Source organism: Haliotis rufescens, unplaced genomic scaffold (assembly GCF_023055435.1).
Source record: "Haliotis rufescens isolate VD_foot unplaced genomic scaffold, xgHalRufe1.0.p SCAF_13, whole genome shotgun sequence".
In the NCBI taxonomy this organism is placed as follows: domain Eukaryota; kingdom Metazoa; phylum Mollusca; class Gastropoda; order Lepetellida; family Haliotidae; genus Haliotis; species Haliotis rufescens.
Window position 1 is genome coordinate 3,802,467 of NW_025963813.1, and position 20,422 is coordinate 3,822,888.

At 39.1% G+C, this 20,422-nt stretch overlaps 3 protein-coding genes across 3 annotated transcripts; all 3 read right to left on the reverse strand.

The window, feature by feature from the left end:
* Positions 1 to 15,931: 15,931 nt before the first annotated feature.
* LOC124116900 lies at positions 15,932 to 17,062 on the reverse strand. The gene is made up of 2 exons (XM_046478505.2): positions 16,691 to 17,062; positions 15,932 to 16,478 (listed from the first exon to the last, which is right to left on the reverse strand). Exon 2 carries the CDS (start codon positions 16,449 to 16,451, stop codon positions 16,002 to 16,004), a length of 450 nt encoding a protein of 149 aa, XP_046334461.2. The 5' UTR covers positions 16,452 to 16,478; positions 16,691 to 17,062; the 3' UTR covers positions 15,932 to 16,001.
* Positions 17,063 to 17,718: 656 nt separating this feature from the next.
* On the reverse strand, positions 17,719 to 18,450 carry LOC124116901. The gene is made up of 2 exons (XM_046478507.2): positions 18,415 to 18,450; positions 17,719 to 18,202 (listed from the first exon to the last, which is right to left on the reverse strand). The coding sequence occupies exon 2, from the start codon at positions 18,173 to 18,175 to the stop codon at positions 17,789 to 17,791; it is 387 nt and encodes a 128-aa protein (XP_046334463.2). The 5' UTR covers positions 18,176 to 18,202; positions 18,415 to 18,450; the 3' UTR covers positions 17,719 to 17,788.
* Positions 18,451 to 19,436: 986 nt separating this feature from the next.
* On the reverse strand, positions 19,437 to 20,222 carry LOC125378756. The gene is made up of 2 exons (XM_048394719.1): positions 20,148 to 20,222; positions 19,437 to 19,935 (listed from the first exon to the last, which is right to left on the reverse strand). The coding sequence occupies exon 2, from the start codon at positions 19,906 to 19,908 to the stop codon at positions 19,507 to 19,509; it is 402 nt and encodes a 133-aa protein (XP_048250676.1). The 5' UTR covers positions 19,909 to 19,935; positions 20,148 to 20,222; the 3' UTR covers positions 19,437 to 19,506.
* Positions 20,223 to 20,422: the final 200 nt, after the last annotated feature.

Here is a 20,422-nt window from a genome sequence, read left to right on the forward strand (position 1 = left end):
AAAAGAATGTTGCTTATTCTTTTAATTTAATTTAATATTTCTGAAATACTGGGTCCCTGAACCTGTAAATTAAGTTAAGATACATCATGCCTTATATGTTGGTTCACCAAGTGCTTAAAATTAAATTTGAAGCATGTCATGGATGCTTTTTATGTTTTGTATAGTACTTCAGGTAATTACTGAATTTCTACACATTCAATTTTTTTCCAAGTCAATTTGAGATTATTTTAGTTTCAGATCAGACCTGATTCATGTTGCAACAATATCAGTCTTAACTTATCCAAATTGTAGTTAATGAATATTCATGTATTTAGTGATATAACATTCTGAATTTGGGTATTGAAAGTCATTCTAACCTGGTAAGAAAACATAAAAATATATTTCTTGGCAAATAGCTGTTTTTAACTTTTTCAGGTTTTTTCTCAAAGGAATGCCTGCAATGACACTTGATGTTTGCCCTGAAACTCAAGCAGGATGAATCAGATATCTGGTATTTGTCAATTAAATGGAAATAACATACAATAAACCCAGAATCAGTGAACAGAATTACCCAATCAAGCCATCTTGAAATGTTATCACTCTAAATCACATCTCTTGGATCTGAGGCATTAAAGGTACACAACATATTGACAACACAATCATGAGTGAGGTGGGTTTTACTCTGCTTACAAGAGTATTTCAGCGATTTTTGTTAAATAAATAGTTACATGATACAAGTATCTTGGCACAATTATGGACAATAAGCTCACATCAACTGCTGACAGATTATATTTTTAAGAAATGTCAACAGATTACATTTCATGTGTAAAGTAAAGTGAGATCTTTAATGTCATCTAAAAGAATAATGTCTATTTTCTACCATTTGTTTTGTTGAAAGTATTAGAACCTTTTCAATTCAATGTTTGTTCGGTTCTCTTTATGTCATGAACATATCTTACATCAACAAAATTGTTTTAATGGTGAACACAAATTTCTTGAGTTAAGTTTCATCATTTTTCTGTCATTTCTGATACTCTCACATTCTAATCTTTCTTATAAAATTTATCTGACCCCATGCTTAAAGGTTTTATTATTATTATTGTTGTTGTTATTATCATCATCATCATCATCATTATTACCATCATCATCATCATCATTATTATTATTGACAGTAAGCTTACGTTCCTATAATGCAAGTTTGCATTTTATGGGTCAGGTATCACATTATCACTAATACCTACAGGTTTTGTTGATTGTTGCTGAAGAAGCTAGTTCTGGAACTTATGAATAATTTTTGATTGTAAAGAGACTGACCTGTGAAATTCCGGGTTAGAAAAGGTCTTCAGCAACCAGTGTTTGCCGTAAAAGGGGACTATGCTTGTTGTAAGAGGCGACTAACAGGATTGGGTGGTCAGGCTCGCTGATTTGGTTGATGCATGTCATTGATCCCAAGTGTGTGGATTGATGCTGATGATATCAATCACTGGATTGTCTGGTCCAGACTCGATTATTTACAGACTGCTGTCATATAGCTGAAATATTGCTGAGTGCGGCATTAAACAACAAACAAGTAACAAACAAATGCTGAAAGATTGTAATTTGTTTCACTGTGCTATATCTATTGCAACTGTCAATACTACAGCAAGGCATCAATGTCAACCATCTATTGCCATGGGCCTACAGAAAGAAATATCCATGCATCTGCAGTTCAATTACTTACTACACCTATGACAGTGAATGGTAAATAGAACAAATATCTTGGAATATCTTAGAAGTATGAATATACAAATAACCTAAAGTTGCAGAAATTGTCTTCAGTTTAAGTGGCAGAGAGATAAGTGATGTCATTTGATTGTGATGTCATGGTAAAGCAAAGCACTGTGATGTAATTTCATCAGTGTGCATAGATTGCTCTTATCGCTTGTGGTAGCCAGTAGTAAATGAAACATTATTTATGAGAACAGCTTAATTATAAAATGTGTGAAAAGTTAATCCAAATTAGTGAGCATCAATTATGTGATAAATTGGTTATTTGCCCCACAAATTCGGGATTACACTGTCCAGTGACTTTTGGCGACACAAATGACATAACATCATGAACCTTTTCCTGATTTAATCAATGTTTGATCTGACATTTTCTTTATCATTACCAATTTAAAAACAATTTCTATTAGGACCAGTCAATGTCTGGATGATGAACTGATCTGCAACATTTTGACATTTTCTTCATCATTACCAAATTGAAAACAGTCTCCATCATTTAAGGACCAGTCATATTTGTGAAACATTGTGCTACTGAAGGAAAATCTATCTTGTCAATAAACTCATGCAGCATTTTTTGGACCGAAGCAAGAACACGTACAAATGTTCTGGCAGGTCTCGTGTGCCTGGAGGGGCAGTCAGGGCGTTCGCTCATCACGCCAAAGACCCGGGTTCAATTCCCAACATGGGTACAATGTGTGAAGCCCATTTCTGGTGTAACCCGCCATGATATTTCTGGAATATTGCTTAAAAGCGGCGTAAAACCATACTCACTCACTAACTCACTCACACGTGGGCCTGGGTGCACCAAGTGCGCTCCCCACTTTCTTCAGTCACCAAATGTGTCAAGAGTGTCACGCAGAGCAAACTGTCCAAATGGGTTTTCGGTTATTTCTATAGAGTGTACATCCTCCCAAATCCCGGAACTTTTGTATAAAACTAACCTGCCATTTTTGAATGAATATATCTTCTTACTCTGGAATGTCAATTCTCCTATTATGTCCAAAACAACTAAATGATATTATGTTGTGTTGGACGAGCTTAAAAAAAATAGGGTACTGGGGACCTATTTAAGTCAGGCTCTCAATACAAGAACAGGGTACTGGGGACCTATTTCAGTCGGGCTCTAAATACAAGAACAGGGTACTGGGGACCTATTTCAGTCGGGCTCTCAATACAAGCACAGGGTACTGGGGACCTATTTCAGTCAGGCTCTCAATACAAGAACAGGGTACTGGGGACCTATTTCAGTCGGGCTCTCAAGACATGCACAGGGTACTTCGGACCTATTTCAGTCGGGCTCTAAATACAAGAACAGGGTACTGGGGACCTATTTCAGTCGGGCTCTCAAGACATGCACAGGGTACTGGGGACCTATTTCAGTCTGGCTCTAAATACAAGAACAGGGTACTGGGGACCTATTTCAGTCTGGCTCTCAGTACAAGCACAGGGTACTGGGGACCTATTTCAGTAGGGCTCTCAAGACAAGCACAGGGACCTGTCCTCCCCAGAATTGTCTGCCACAAAAAATACATAGTTGCAAGATTTCTTCTTTTTTTTTTGTTATGGCTCATAGTTTTAATGAAAAAAATATCTGGTTTATCCAGCGTTAGCTAAAAAAATAATCAGTCTCCACAAAAACTTCCAGGCCCTCTTTGGCAAATTCCAATACAATGTGGTTTGAATATTTTTTATACATATATTGGCATGTGAACTGCAGAGGGAGGCTTAGTATAATGCTCCAATGGTTAATGAAATAAATTCAAGTCATTCATCATAGGTTTTCAAGAAAAAACTCCACTCCATTTGTTGCTGTTTATAAACATAACAATTGTAACCACTGTGCATATCAAACATTGTTTCCCAGTCAACTAAGATTGAGTTTTGAATTATTATTTTAATTGTTTAAAAAAACAATTGTTACTTGCAAATATAATGAATTATTCAAACATTCAGTTATCAATTCAGACCACAAAATTCTCAAAAACCTTCTCAACTCTACATAAAATAGCAATACTAGATGTCATCATATTGATATCAACAAATTGGTTTTACATAACATCACTGAGGATTTGGCATCAACCCTCTGCAACAGTTTGAATATTGATTGCAAAAATATCTCACGATGTCAGCTCAAATAAATGGAAGATAACTGAGATTGTGACGACGCATCAAATTCAGAGACATCAGTCTCCTTCAGGGTGACTGTACCATCAAAGGGCGTGGCATGAATGGTATAAATTACACCGTTGTCATGACGACCATAATGAAGTGTCAGGTTACACAATGAAGCAATCTCCAATTTGTTTGGTAAACGACATGGGAATGGAATTCTACAAGATGGAGACACTTCCCTTGAAAGGTCAAAATCAGATCTTTAGGAAGAGTGCGATTATGTGATTTCAAATGAATCTCAATCTTCTCTTCACACATGTGACACAGAATTTGAAAGATAAGCATTTGATGAGAGTAACAAATCAAGTATTGGTGGTTCGGTTTGCATCTAGTGGAGAGATATAGGCGTATCTAGTGGTGAGAAAAAGGTGTCTTGTTATGAGATACAGGTGTGTCTACTGGTGAGATACAGGTGTGTCTATTGGAGAGATACAGGTGTGTCTAGTGATGAGATACAGGTGTCTAATGGTGAACATTCTGAACGTCAGGAAATATTAGGATGCACAACCAGTTGACTTGTCAAATATATGCCCAATTATTTAGTGTACTACAGCTGTCTGCGCAGTTTGCAGGTTCTTGTCTGCTTAACTTTTGCCATGTCTGTTGCAACACCTCAACAATTTACCTTGTAAGATAATATCCCTGAACGTTTTCAATCCTAACAATCGGAACTGCAAACAAATCACGGGCGATAAAACCACTCGAACAAATCTTGCCCAGAATAACACTCGTCTGGTCGCTTATGGCAACAGCAAGAGAACAATCTCCAGATGCATCTTTGTGATCGAGGCTTATTATGTCGAATTATAAACGTACATGAGCCTTTGTTTATGACTAACAGTTCTTCAGGAGTTGGTATGAGAGACAGCTGGTGGTATGTGTAGCCACTGTCAGTAAAACTGCATGATAGGATAAATCTTGCTGCTTGAATCTCAAGGCCAGATCAATCTGTATTGCTGTTTTACAGGGTGTACTTTCAAAACTAGACAAAATCTAAAAAATAATTATTTCATTTGCACTGTTGCTCAGCTGGATATGTAATCAACAGCTTAAAATGGCCACAAATAGCTTTCTCATTATTGCGAAAATAGAACATTTATGTCTAAATTCATATTGTTAACAGGGACTGTTACCAGTCAACCTACATTTTATAATTACCACTACTAATAATAGGGGGGCGCTCGTCACGCCGAAGACCTGGGTACGATTCCCGACACGGGTACAATGTGTGAAGCCCATTTCTGGTGTCCCCTGCCGTGATATTGCTGGAATATTGCTAAAAGCGGCGTAAAACAATACTCACTCACACTAATAATAGGCCATTTATACCGAGCTGTATTTTGACACAACACGGGGGGGGGGGGGGGGGGGGCATGCTCAAAGCGCTACACTATTATTACCCACGTCAGTGGGTCAGTGTGCACTTGATATCATTCTCAGCTCCCTAGGCTCTATGCAAACCAAGCTGCTTGTGGGACACTATAAGGTTAACAGTCACCAGCTGGGCACCCATTCACTGCTGGGTGACTGTCTGGCGCTCGGCATTAAGGGGCTAAAACAAGGACTGGTCGGCTTGGAGTCAGTATACTGTGTCTGAGTGGGGTATTCATGTTAAACTGCGGCATGTATCTCAGTGAGCTAGCACTATAAATCGGCATCAGTCCGGACTAGTACAAGCAGCCACACACACACATACACGTGCATGCACGTCGCTATATAAGTGCAATAATCTTGGACGCGACGTTAAACCCAATTTCACCTCACTGCTGGGTGAACAGAGGCCTATTCCGAACAAAGTCACTTGTCTCAGGAAACACCACATGTGCTCCATGTCCAGTGTGGGGCAGGCCCGAAGCCCTCAGGAGTCAAGCATCACCAATCCAGTTTCTCTCCACAACCAATGTGGCCTAATTTTGCCTGTTCACAGAACTGTGTGCCATGATATATTGCACATGTAGAAGCTAAAACAAATCCTGTAATATTTAACAATTTGAATGCATGCAACATGACCAAAGATTTTAAATACCATATTCGACGTAGTAAGTTTCCAGGGCACTCTCAAAATTAGAAATAGGAGGCTCTTATTAGAGTTGAAGAATCGTCAATTTCGTAGTTTATGCTGACACCCTGAAATGTTAATATACGACAGATATATTTTTCCAGAATATAATTGCCCATAATTAAGGGTGCATATAACACACTAGTGCATATTATACATGAATAAATAAGCAAGTCTAGCCAGCTGTAGCTAGCTCTATTCCACATCAGCATAGGGATTTTTTTATTTTTTTTTAGAGTCAAAAGGATATTGTGTAATATAAGATTTCAGAGACTAAATGTTAGTCTACAAATATTTCCATGGGTGCTTTTTAGAGCAGGGCGCTTATTACGTCAAAACTGGTATACATCTTCTGCATCAGCATCAGCTTGATATTTGTCACATGTAGTATCACAAGTTTGTTGAGGCAGTTGTTGGTGCTGCATCAATCATGTCAAACCAAAATATATCCAGCTCTAAAACTGTAAATATTTAGCTCCAATTGTTTATATCAATCTCCATTCAATCTCTATCATCTATCATCTCAAACTTGCCAAGTCCAGACTCTTTGGGAACATGATCCCAATATTGTCATATCTGATAACAGTTTGCCACACTGGTGATGAAAACGTCAAGCATATCCCAAACCATCAACAAATGTTTTGGCAGACAGTAGTCCTAAAGAAGCAGTCTTGCCGCCAGCAGAACATATGGAGACCAACATCGGACCACATCACTACTAACCTGTTAAGTCGTCATGATTGCCATAACTAGATACTGCTGCTGAGGTTTGTCATAATATACACTGCTGCTAAATGTGTAATGCTGGCCTGGTTTTCTGCCAGGATACCCCAGGGGGGAATTCAGGGCAAAAGAGAACCTCAGTCATCCTCTAGTGTCGTAAGGGGCATGGGTGTCCGTAACCTAAAGCACTGCAATTTATTTTACAGAGTTATGTCCCTTAGGTGCACCAGAAGCCTATGATCCTGCCTTCAAATCTCAATAGGTCCTGATATTGTTTCTCGGTTTGTCAGCACATGGGTATCATCACAGTGGAACAAATTAGGAAATGTATATGTTGTCTGCATTGTTGATTCATGATCAAATTGTTGTTTGATCCGTTTAATATGAAATGGCCTTTTTCATGTAGGTTTACTGCATCCATACTTGACGGAATGGCCGCCACTCGTGCCATTGGCGACGTTTCTGTGTCATCCACAGGGTATGCATTTGTTACAGCTTGATTCCTCTTAATATGCCACGATGCAAATGTCATATTGTGTTTACAAATGCCCATTTCAATCATAACTACATGTGTGTTTGGTATACTCTTAACACTGTTCAGTAAGCATGTAAAATATAGCTGTTTGTTTATCATGATTTACAGTGAATAACATATTACTTGATTTCCATATTTACCATATATAAGCACACACTCTCGGTGCTAAGAAAATTGATAAAGGGGGCTTTTATTAAATCCATATACAATGAGTTAAATTTGTTTTATGTGATTGAGCAGAAGTGAACAACCGTAGTTCAAACATTGATGAAACTTTTGACACAGTTACCCAGGGCTCGATTTAGCTGTAAAACATCATTGAAAAATACAACCTAAAAGTTATGTCTACATGCACCAAGTGTACGTAAAAAATCTTCAAATTTGTGTCTTGACTAACCCTAAATTGTCCACACAACGCACACAAAACCTACAAACTTTAATTCCAATACAACCTCACTAATCCCTATGTTACATGTAACTTGTCACGCTTCCTTGGGCCTGACGTCGACATCATCAATTTGGGGGTTCTTCAAGATAATGTACTGTAAGGTTAGCTTCATATATCACTGAAATTGTCTTCCCAATCACATTATGATATAGATCTATATTATCAAACTAATGATAATCATTATGCATTTTATGATGGTTTTATATTGTGTGCATAAAACATTGTCAGACATCATATACTATTTTGAGAACTTCATTCCTAAAACATACATAAGAGATAGAGAACAAAGGGCATAACAAGCCCAAACAAAGTTGTCCTCGCAGATTACCTTTATGTCCTGACAAGTACTGTCACAAGTCCTCTGTCAGTGTTGGATATTTATGTTGATTCTTGCTTAACACTCAGCACTCAGCAATATTCCAGCTATATAATGGGGGTCTGTAAATAACAGAGTCTGGACCAGACAATCCAGTGATTGATATCATGAGCATCAATCCACGCATTTGGGATCGAGGACATGCATCAACCAAGTCAGCAAGCCTGACCACCCGATCCCGTTAGTCGCCTCTTACGACATAGGTACTTCTTATGGCAATGTACATACACATGATGCAGTTTGAACAGCACTGTCATGTGAAAGAAACCTCCAGGAGTACATTATCGCAACATAAATTTACTAAAGGAGACCCAAATGACAAATACCACATTGGATCAGAGCTGTATTCTAATTCCTTTAATATCTGTTCCCTAATTTATTTCCATCAGTATATATCTAAGATTGTGATGAATCATTGTTCAAACAAACTAGATTTTTGTAACAAATGGATCGCTGATCATCATTCTCAAAATCCTTCAAATGTGGATAAATATCAGTAGCTTTTTTTCCTTCTGCGCACTTATTAGTTACCGTATTCGACGTAATAAGCGCCCACGGCGAAATTTGCTAATATATTGACTAGTGAACAATCCCAATTAGCACCCCTTCAGACTGATCAATGTACACAAGACTTATTTATTCGCGTATAATACGCACTCATGTATTATATGCACCCTTAATTATAGGCAATTAAATTCTGAAAAAATATATCTGTCGTATGTAAACATTTCAGGTCGTCAGCATGAACCACAAAATTTATCTTTCAACTCTGTTGTTTTTCACCAAAATAATATTCTAATAAGAGCCCCCGATTTCTAATTTTGAGAGTTCCGTCGGTACGGTAATTCTTTTGCTACAGTCAAGGTATTCTGGGTTCCATTTTTGTCATGATTAATTTGTATACTGTTGATCTGATGCTCTCTTCATTTAAAGTGCCAATGTTTCCCAGGAACAGGTTGGAATCAGGTAGTAGAATTCCAGATAAGCATGACACTTTTGGCACAGCTTTTCAACTGTGACTTAATGAGAGTTGACAAGACAACACAGCTCTTGGATCATGTGTTTGCAAAATTTCATGAAAAACAGGTTGTGAATGAGATTTTGCCCAACCTTTTAGTATCTGCCATGTAATTTTCCATTCCGCCAAGACTTCATGCTTCATTCTGTGCTCTATAATTAAATAAGAATAAGAGTGTCGGCAAAATATGACATAGTGCTAAGACTGATTCCTCCACTATAATAACTTGGCAGTGCCAATTAAGCATTCAGAGCCAATTTATGAGAAAACCGATTGTTGCTAAGATTGCATTCATTTAGCAAATACATGCATGTGACACTGCCAGAAGAAGATTATTTCATGTCATTTAATTTTGATATTAAATATTATCAGAAAAAACTTGTATTGGCAGATCTTACAATAAATATGATTTGATCAACTGTTTTAAGAGCAACAATTTTGTAGTCCATGGTTACAAAATGATTATTTTACGAATGCTTCTTATACCGTAAGGTGCCAAAATCCCGTTCGGGTTTACTCGGCGTATTCCGCTACTTACATAACACCTCGGGGAGCAATGGTGAAGCGAGTTCACTGTAAACGGTGGAACGCGAGATCCCGCCAAATATATAGTTCGAATAACATGCTAGCAGTTTGGAATACATGTTATTCTATGGTTAACAATAATAGAAAAGGAATACACTCTAATATGCAGACAAGATCAAACTGAAAACAATTTGAACAGTTGTGAAGTGTTCACGACTGCCGCCAGGTTATTTTGTGTCATGTGATGGTCACTAGCACGCAACTAGTTCCAATATGGAAACCTGACCGTGGGAGCCGAGGTCCTAATGGACGGAGGAACTTATTCTTGCAATATATTTCGAAGTCCTGAAAATTTCAACAGAAAACTACCACAAATTATCATGGTTGATATTTCTTTTCAGTAATACAAACAGAGTGGGCACCGGGCAAAACACACAACCGTTCCAATCAAGAAATAAGTTTATTATGGCGAATGCCATTTAATTTTTGGGGCTTCAAAATCATTGGGTATGGATGACAGAAATAATCGAACATTACCTCGGACTGGTGATTTACATCTTCAAACTATCTAAACACATTTTTATGAAAAACCAGAGACGATAAAATAGTTCATGGTCTTTTGAAAAACTTACCAATAGCGTTCGCGTCCACCGGAAGTCGTTGCTATAACTATAACGGACGAGTCTAAGTTTTAGCAGGGAGTTTCTATGACGTGTCAGATGGACCTGATTTTAGGTAAATATAATTGGTAATAACTCAGCAATACAAGACAGAAAAGAGGCGAGGTGTCAACACGACCCCAAATCCAATGTTGTATGTTGAAAAATCAATATTTGGCTCCTAAATGCAAACATTGTTTCAAACAAATGTTACAATCACTTGCACCGGTTGAAGTAGTCGAAATCGGGGAAACCTAATATTGTGTGGAGTCACTATGCCATCCAGGAAATGTGTGATATCGACTGGTCTTACTGCACCCGCCGATCTTTGTGTCCATTTTCGAATCAAGTGCAGCCTAACAAATGTCTCCTCAAATCTCATTAAACTCCGATCTTAGTTCTCGAATGACTATGTATAGCTAATACACAAGGCTTTTTTTTTATATAGATGTTCTCCTTCTTCATAAATGAACTTGGACCCGTGAAGATCCGGGGTAGAACAGGGCTTCAGCAACCCATGCTTGCCGTAAAAGGCGACTATGCTTGTTGTAAGAGGCGACGAACGAGATCGGGCGGTCAGGCTCGCTCACTTGGTTGATGCATGTCGTCGATCCCAATTGCGTGGATCGATGCTTATGATGTCAATCACAGGATTGTCTGGTCCAGACTCGATTACTTACAGACCGCCGTCAAATAGCTGGAATATTGCTAAGTGCGGCGTTAAACAACAAACCAACCAATAAATGAACTTGTTCTTGATGTTAACCCAAAATCTAAAAATGGCATCCAGCTACATCCAGATTTAATAGGAATATTCCTTTAACCTTTTGATGACGATGTTGTCCTTTTTTCTGATTCGGTAATTGGTCTTCAACGTCAAATCAATATTTTGGAAAAATATTGTGACAAGTGGTAACTGTCCGTCAATCTAAGTAAAACTAAAGTTCTTGTTTTTAAAAACGGTGGGAAATTATCAAAATCAGAGAAATGGATATACAACGATGCATATATAGAGGTAGTTTCATATTATACTTCCCTTGGAATAAATATCTAGAATCTACATCTGTTAAAGTTAACAAAGTGTTGATATCAATCCTACAAAGTTGTTAAAATATGATAATCTGCCCTGTAGTTTATACTTTCAAATTTTTGACACAAGATAATGCCAATTTTACTTTATGGATCAGAAATATGGGGTTATGGAAACTATGAGTGGATAGGAAAAAGTTCATCTTAATGCATGTAAACGTGTAACTAGGGTTCGATCCTCCACCCCAAATGGTATTGTACTTGGGGAATGTGGCCGATATCCATTGTATATATTTTCGCTTAAGCTCTGTATAAATTATTGCTTAAATTTAACGACTCTTCCATCCACGCGATACCCAATGAAAGCCTGTAACATGCTATTCTAGTTGGATCAAAATGTCACTCACGCAATAAAAATGATTGGGCAACAAATATCAAAATCACCCTTTTCAGTTTAGGCCATGGACACGCATGGATGGATCAGGGTGTTGGAAATGTCAAGATGTTTATGTCATTATCACTCCAAAGAGCTAAAGATTGTTTTCAGCAAATGTGGTAAGAAAAACTAAGAAATAGCAAATATACATAAACCTATTCTCCCTTCAAACAACAATTTATACTCGAAGAATATCCAATATCTGATTACAATAACAAAACTTCGAGTATCGCTAGTGCTATTCAGAGCAGCTTATTATGATTTAAAGATAAATAAAGGTTTATTTCAAAAGTCTAACAATATCTGTACATCTTGTAACCTTAATGTTGTAGAAAATGACTAGTATATTATGCTTGTGTGTAAAATCTATCTTCAATTAAGAAATAAGTATATTTCAAAGAAGTTTACATCCTATCCAAATACCAATTTGTTTTGCATACTCCTGTCACCCTCAAATATTACATTGTTACAAAATATTGTATTGTACATACATCATGCATTGCTAGTTAGAAGAAACAAGGATACCTTGTAAATACGTTGAACTATGGGTCTATGGCCTTTCAGTTTGCCATGAATAAACAATTTGAAAACTACAAATGAACAAGGAAATCAGGACACTATGAATCGAAATACTCCCAATGGAGAAAGAAAGAGAACAAGTTCTATTTTGACTTTTTCCTCAACATGTATTTGTAAACTAACACCAGATTATATATCACCTTAGCATTCGAGAGTTTCATTCTTTATTATTTACATCTTCCTGAATAACCATCAAAACATGCTATGAAATTTATCTGAGAAGCGTAGGGATACAAGAGGGCTACAGTCTGAAAGCAGAATATGAGACCGCTCCATGTCACACATCTGAGTTGCTTTGTTCAAAGCAGTTAAATGAAACCTAGACAATTAATTCAACTATTGTAGTCTGCATGTTTAAAATATTTCTTTGAGCTCTTTCCACACGATCGAAATCGCGTACCAATATATGCTGACCGCAGTAACCTGTAAGGGGCATACTATCTCCATCTGACTCAGCAATACAGTAAACTAAATGTAATGTCAACGGTATTACATTTAAGAAGGAGTCCTAAATGACATCCTATTATGGTGTGCGGATAGTGTATCAATGCAGTTAGCAAACTGATAGTCAAATGGACAGGTGTGAAGTTAACTAGGTATGGTATGTTGCTACTTTAATACTATTGTAATTTTCCACAAGGTCAGAACTGCTAAAATGCAGAAACGCCTAAACGTGGACAAGAACAAGGTATTTGTGAAGCATTTGGGGACGATTATGTAGGGTTGAAACTTCTTTAAATCTTGAGACAAAACGTATTAGAGGGGAAGAGTTCTGTTTTTGACGCATACACAGTGAAGACAAAATGTTGAAATACATTAAAAGTAAAATGTTCTCATAGGATAGATATAAAGGTATTTTGCAATTATCAACGGAATCTGTTGAGCTAATTCTAGGGACGATGTGTATGATTTCACTAGTGGAAACTGATATATACCATGTATTTATAAATTGGCTTTCCGACAACACAGTCAAGGCAAGGAGTGAATTATTTGCAATGTTTAATTGTAAATTACCTTTTGTATTGGAGGATTCATATGCCAAGAATGGGACTAAAACTAGCTCTCGCTGCAGCTGTTTTTGTAATCAATAGGATACGGTTCTCCGTATGTGCGTTTGTATTGTACATCATGTACCACATAGGTGATATGTGTTTCTACTTTTAATTTGCAGGTAAGCAGTAAGTAAATACAAAGTCGAAAAGACATATTCATTTCATGGTTTTATTTGAAGTCGTTTCTCAAAGTTGACATTGTATAGTGTGGTGTAGTCAACGATTCTATGGCAACGATGGCATCAAATGTCCAGCATTTGATAGAAATGTGAAGAGCCTGTTGAGTTTAACCATGGTGGCCACCGCCTCCATGGCCACCTCCTCCATGGCCGCCGCCACCGTGACCACCTCCGTGGCCGCCACCTCCATGTCCGCCGCCACCATGACCCCCACCACCTTTGCCGCCTCCTCCGTGGCCGCCACCCCCTTTGCCACCGCCTCCTTTTCCGCCACCTCCTCCGTGGCCGCCACCTCCTTTGCCACCGCCTCCTTTGCCACCACCTCCTTTGCCACCGCCTCCTTTGCCACCGCCTCCTTTGCCACCACCTCCTTTTCCACCGCCTCCATGTCCTCCTCCGCCTCCTTTGCCGCCACCCCCTCCGTGGCCACCATAGGCAGAGCCAAAGAAGGCTGTGAACACTAGAAAGGAGAACAGTGCATCTGTAGTTAAATGTCTTTAAAGAACAACGCAAGAATATAGTTTTCAACCTCATAATGTTGCCAATTACCTTTTGTACGCTCTTTAAGTCACGTTGCTGTAGAAAATAGGCAATGAATTAAAAGATAAGTGAATTTATCAGTCCACATTTCAATAGAACTCACACAGCTCACGTTTGAAAGTTTGAACTTACCCAAGGCCACAACGAGTGCAATTTTATAGAGCTGCATCTTCACAGTTACGTCTATCCACAGTAGAATAAACGGTGTGAATGACCATGTAGCAAATACACAAGGCCTTTTATACAAATGGATAAGGAAATCAGGACACTATGAATCGAAATACTCCCAATGGAGAAAGAAAGAGAACAAGTTCTATTTTGACTTTTTCCTCAACATGTATTTGTAAACTAACACCAGATTATATAATATCACCTTGGCATTGGAGAGTTTCATTCTTTATTATTTACGTCTTCCTGAATAACCATCAAAACATGCTGTGCATTTGTTACGTAAGGCGGCGCCCCTTGGATGTTTCTCTGTTGGATTAAATGCAAGGTGCACTGACTCATCCAATGAATTCAAAGCAAATATGACATACAAAAACAATGAATAGACAGATCTCTATAAAATGCAAGAACAATGAGTAGCTGTAAATATCATGTTACTATAGGTCTCGTTATGCAGTTTCTTGGTCCCATCAATGACTATTGTAAAATACCTATATCTGAAATGAGCAAACAGTAGATACTGCATGCTTTTCATTTGATGAAAATACACCGATATTTAGGGAATTACAACACGTACTACGCCTCCATCGCCTTATATGCTGCTCGTAGCACCACAACACATACTGTAAGTAATATCTACTCAATAATGGACACAGAAGTGACCGTGCAGCCACTTATACACGAGATATTTACACCTATCTGAGAAGCGTAGGGATACAAGAGGGCTACAGTCTGAAAGCAGAATATGAGACCGCTCCATGTCACACATCTGAGTTGCTTTTTTCAAAGCAGTTAAAAGAACCTAGATAATTAATTCAACTATTGTAGTCTGCATGTTTAAAATATTTCTTTGAGCTCTTTCCACACGATCGAAATCGCGTACCAATATATGCTGACCGCAGTAACCTGTAAGGGGCATACTATCTCCATCTGACTCAGCAATACAGTAAACTAAATGTAATGTCAACGGTATTACATTTAAGAAGAAGTGCTAAATGACATCCTATTATGGTGTGCGGATAGTGTATCAATGCAGTTAGCAAACTGATAGTCAAATGGACAGGTGTGAAGTTAACTAGGTATGGTATGTTGCTACTTTAATACTATTGTAATTCTCCACAAGGTCAGAACTGCTAAAATGCAGAAACGCCTAAACGTGGACAAGAACAAGGTAGATGTGAAGCATTTGGGGACGATTATGTAGGGTTGAAAATTCTTTAAATCTTGAGACAAAACGTATTAGAGGGGAAGAGTTCTGTTTTTGACGCATACACAGTGAAGACAAAATGTTAAAATACATTAAAAGTAAAATGTACTCATAGGATAGATATAAAGGTATTTTGCAATTATCAACGGAATCTGTTGAGCTAATTCTAGGGACGATGTGTATGATTTCACTAGTGGAAACTGATATATACCATGTATTTATAAATTGGCTTTCCGACAACACAGTCAACGCAAGGAGTGAATTATTTGCAATGTTTAATTGTAAATTACCTTTTGTATTGGAGGATTCATATGCCAAGAATGGGACTAAAACTAGCTCTCGCTGCAGCTGTTTTTGTAATCAATAGGATACGGTTCTCCGTATGTGCGTTTGTATTGTACATCATGTACCACATAGGTGATATGTGTTTCTTCTTTTAATTTGCAGGTAAGCAGTAAGTAAATACAAAGTCGAAAAGACATATTCATTTCATGGTTTTATTTGAAGTCGTTTCTCAAAGTTGACATTGTATAGTGTGGTGTAGTCAACGAGGCTATGGCAACGATGGCATCAAATGTCCAGCATTTGATAGAAATGTGAAGAGCCTGTTGAGTTTAACCATGGTGGCCACCGCCTCCATGGCCACCTCCTCCATGGCCGCCGCCACCGTGACCACCTCCGTGGCCACCACCACCGTGGCCGCCGCCGCCGCCACCATGACCACCTCCGTGGCCGCCACCTCCATGTCCGCCGCCACCATGACCCCCACCACCTTTGCCGCCTCCTCCGTGGCCGCCACCCCCTTTGCCACCGCCTCCTTTTCCGCCACCTCCTCCGTGGCCGCCACCTCCTTTGCCACCGCCTCCTTTGCCACCACCTCCTTTGCCACCGCCTCCTTTGCCACCGCCTCCTTTGCCACCGCCTCCTTTGCCACCACCTCCTTTTCCACCGCCTCCATGTCCTCCTCCGCCTCCTTTGCCGCCACCCCCTCCGTGGCCACCATAGGCAGAGCCAAAGAAGGCTGTGAACACTAGAAAGGAGAACAGTGCATCTGTAGTTAAATGTCTTTAAAGAACAACGCAAGAATATAGTTTTCAACCTCATAATGTTGCCAATTACCTTTTGTACGCTCTTTAAGTCACGTTGCTGTAGAAAATAGGCAATGAATTAAAAGATAAGTGAATTTATCAGTCCACATTTCAATAGAACTCACACAGCTCACGTTTGAAAGTTTGAACTTACCCAAGGCCACAACGAGTGCAATTTTATAGAGCTGCATCTTCACAGTTACGTCTATCCACAGTAGAATAAACGGTGTGAATGACCATGTAGCAAATACACAAGGCCTTTTATACAAATGGATAAGGAAATCAGGACACTATGAATCGAAATACTCCCAATGGAGAAAGAAAGAGAACAAGTTCTATTTTGACTTTTTCCTCAACATGTATTTGTAAACTAACACCAGATTATATAATATCACCTTGGCATTGGAGAGTTTCATTCTTTATTATTTACGTCTTCCTGAATAACCATCAAAACATGCTGTGCATTTGTTACGTAAGGCGGCGCCCCTTGGATGTTTCTCTGTTGGATTAAATGCAAGGTGCACTGACTCATCCAATGAATTCAAAGCAAATATGACATACAAAAACAATGAATAGACAGATCTCTATAAAATGCAAGAACAATGATTAGCTGTAAATATCATGTTACAATAGGTCTCGTTATGCAGTTTCTTGGTCCCACCAATGACTATTGTAAGATACCTATATCTTATAATGAAATGAGCAAACAGTAGATACTGCATGCTTTTCATTTGAGGGGAAGAGTTCTGTTTTTGACGCATACACAGTGAAGACAAAATGTTGAAATACATTAAAAGCAAAATGTTCTCATAGGATAGATATAAAGGTATTTTGCAATTATCAACGGAATCTGTTGAGCTAATTCTAGGGACGATGTGTATGATTTCACTAGTGGAAACTGATATAAACCATGTATTTATAAATTGGCTTTCCGACAACACAGTCAACGCAAGGAGTGAATTATTTGCAATGTTTAAATGTAAATTACCTTTTGTATTAGGAGGATTCATATGCCAAGAATGGGACTAAAACTAGCTCTCGCTGCAGCTGTTTTTGTAATCAATAGGATACGGTTCTCCGTATGTGCGTTTGTATTATACATCATGTACCACATAGGTGATATGTGTTTCTTCTTTTAATTTGCAGGTAAGCAGTAAGTAAATACAAAGTCGAAAAGACATATTCATTTCATGGTTTTATTTGAAGTCGTTTCTCAAAGTTGACATTGTATAGTGTGGTGTAGTCAACGATTCTATGGCAACGATGGCATCAAATGTCCAGCATTTGATAGAAATGTGAAGAGCCTGTTGAGTTTAACCATGGTGGCCACCGCCTCCATGGCCACCTCCTCCATGGCCGCCGCCACCGTGACCACCTCCGTGGCCACCACCACCGTGGCCGCCGCCGCCGCCACCATGACCACCTCCGTGGCCGCCACCTCCATGTCCGCCGCCACCATGACCCCCACCACCTTTGCCGCCTCCTCCGTGGCCGCCACCCCCTTTGCCACCGCCTCCTTTTCCACCACCTCCTTTGCCACCGCCTCCTTTGCCACCGCCTCCTTTGCCACCACCTCCTTTTCCACCGCCTCCATGTCCTCCTCCGCCTCCTTTGCCGCCACCCCCTCCGTGGCCACCATAGGCAGAGCCAAAGAAGGCTGTGAACACTAGAAAGGAGAACAGTGCATCTGTAGTTAAATGTCTTTAAAGAACAACGCAAGAATATAGTTTTCAACCTCATAATGTTGCCAATTACCTTTTGTACGCTCTTTAAGTCACGTTGCTGTAGAAAATAGGCAATGAATTAAAAGATAAGTGAATTTATCAGTCCACATTTCAATAGAACTCACACAGTTCACGTTTGAAAGTTTGAACTTACCCAAGGCCTCAACGAGTGCAATTTTATAGAGCTGCATCTTCACAGTTACGTCTATCCACAGTAGAATAAACGGTGTGAATGACCATGTAGCAAATACACAAGGCCTTTTATACAAATGGATAAGGAAATCAGGACACTATGAATCGAAATACTCCCAATGGAGAAAGAAAGAGAACAAGTTCTATTTTGACTTTTTCCTCAACATGTATTTGTAAACTAACACCAGATTATATAATATCACCTTGGCATTGGAGAGTTTCATTCTTTATTATTTACGTCTTCCTGAATAACCATCAAAACATGCTGTGCATTTGTTACGTAAGGCGGCGCCCCTTGGATGTTTCTCTGTTGGATTAAATGCAAGGTGCACTGACTCATCCAATGAATTCAAAGCAAATATGACATACAAAAACAATGAATAGACAGATCTCTATAAAATGCAAGAACAATGATTAGCTGTAAATATCATGTTACAATAGGTCTCGTTATGCAGTTTCTTGGTCCCACCAATGACTATTGTAAAATACCTATATCTTAAATGAGCAAACAGTAGATACTGCATGCTTTTCATTTGAGGGGAAGAGTTCTGTTTTTGACGCATACACAGTGAAGACAAAATGTTGAAATACATTAAAAGCAAAATGTTCTCATAGGATAGATATAAAGGTATTTTGCAATTATCAACGGAATCTGTTGAGCTAATTCTAGGGACGATGTGTATGATTTCACTAGTGGAAACTGATATAAACCATGTATTTATAAATTGGCTTTCCGACAACACAGTCAAGGCAAGGAGTGAATTATTTGCAATGTTTAATTGTAAATTACCTTTTGTATTAGGAGGATTCATATGCCAAGAATGGGACTAAAACTAGCTCTCGCTGCAGCTGTTTTTGTAATCAATAGGATACGGTTCTCCGTATGTGCGTTTGTATTATACATCATGTACCACATAGGTGATATGTGTTTCTTCTTTTAATTTGCAGGTAAGCAGTAAGTAAATACAAAGTCGAAAAGACATATTCATTTCATGGTTTTATTTGAAGTCGTTTCTCAAAGTTGACATTGTATAGTGTGGTGTAGTCAACGAGGCTATGGCAACGATGGCATCAAATGTCCAGCATTTGATAGAAATGTGAAGAGCCTGTTGAGTTTAACCATGGTGGCCACCGCCTCCATGGCCACCTCCTCCATGGCCGCCGCCACCGTGACCACCTCCGTGGCCACCACCACCGTGGCCGCCGCCGCCGCCACCATGACCACCTCCGTGGCCGCCACCTCCATGTCCGCCGCCACCATGACCCCCACCACCTTTGCCGCCTCCTCCGTGGCCGCCACCCCCTTTGCCACCGCCTCCTTTTCGACCACCTCCTTTGCCACCGCCTCCTTTACCACCGCCTCCTTTGCCACCGCCTCCTTTGCCACCACCTCCTTTTCCACCGCCTCCATGTCCTCCTCCGCCTCCTTTGCCGCCACCCCCTCCGTGGCCACCATAGGCAGAGCCAAAGAAGGCTGTGAACACTAGAAAGGAGAACAGTGCATCTGTAGTTAAATGTCTTTAAAGAACAACGCAAGAATATAGTTTTCAACCTCATAATGTTGCCAATTACCTTTTGTACGCTTTTTAAGTCACGTTGCTGTAGAAAATAGGCAATGAATTAAAAGATAAGTGAATTTATCAGTCCACATTTCAATAGAACTCACACAGCTCACGTTTGAAAGTTTGAACTTACCCAAGGCCACAACGAGTGCAATTTTATAGAGCTGCATCTTCACAGTTACGTCTATCCACAGTAGAATAAACGGTGTGAATGACCATGTAGCAAATACACAAGGCCTTTTATACAAATGGATAAGGAAATCAGGACACTGTGAATCGAAATACTCCCAATGGAGAAAGAAAGAGAACAAGTTCTATTTTGACTTTTTCCTCAACATGTATTTGTAAACTAACACCAGATTATATAATATCACCTTGGCATTGGAGAGTTTCATTCTTTATTATTTA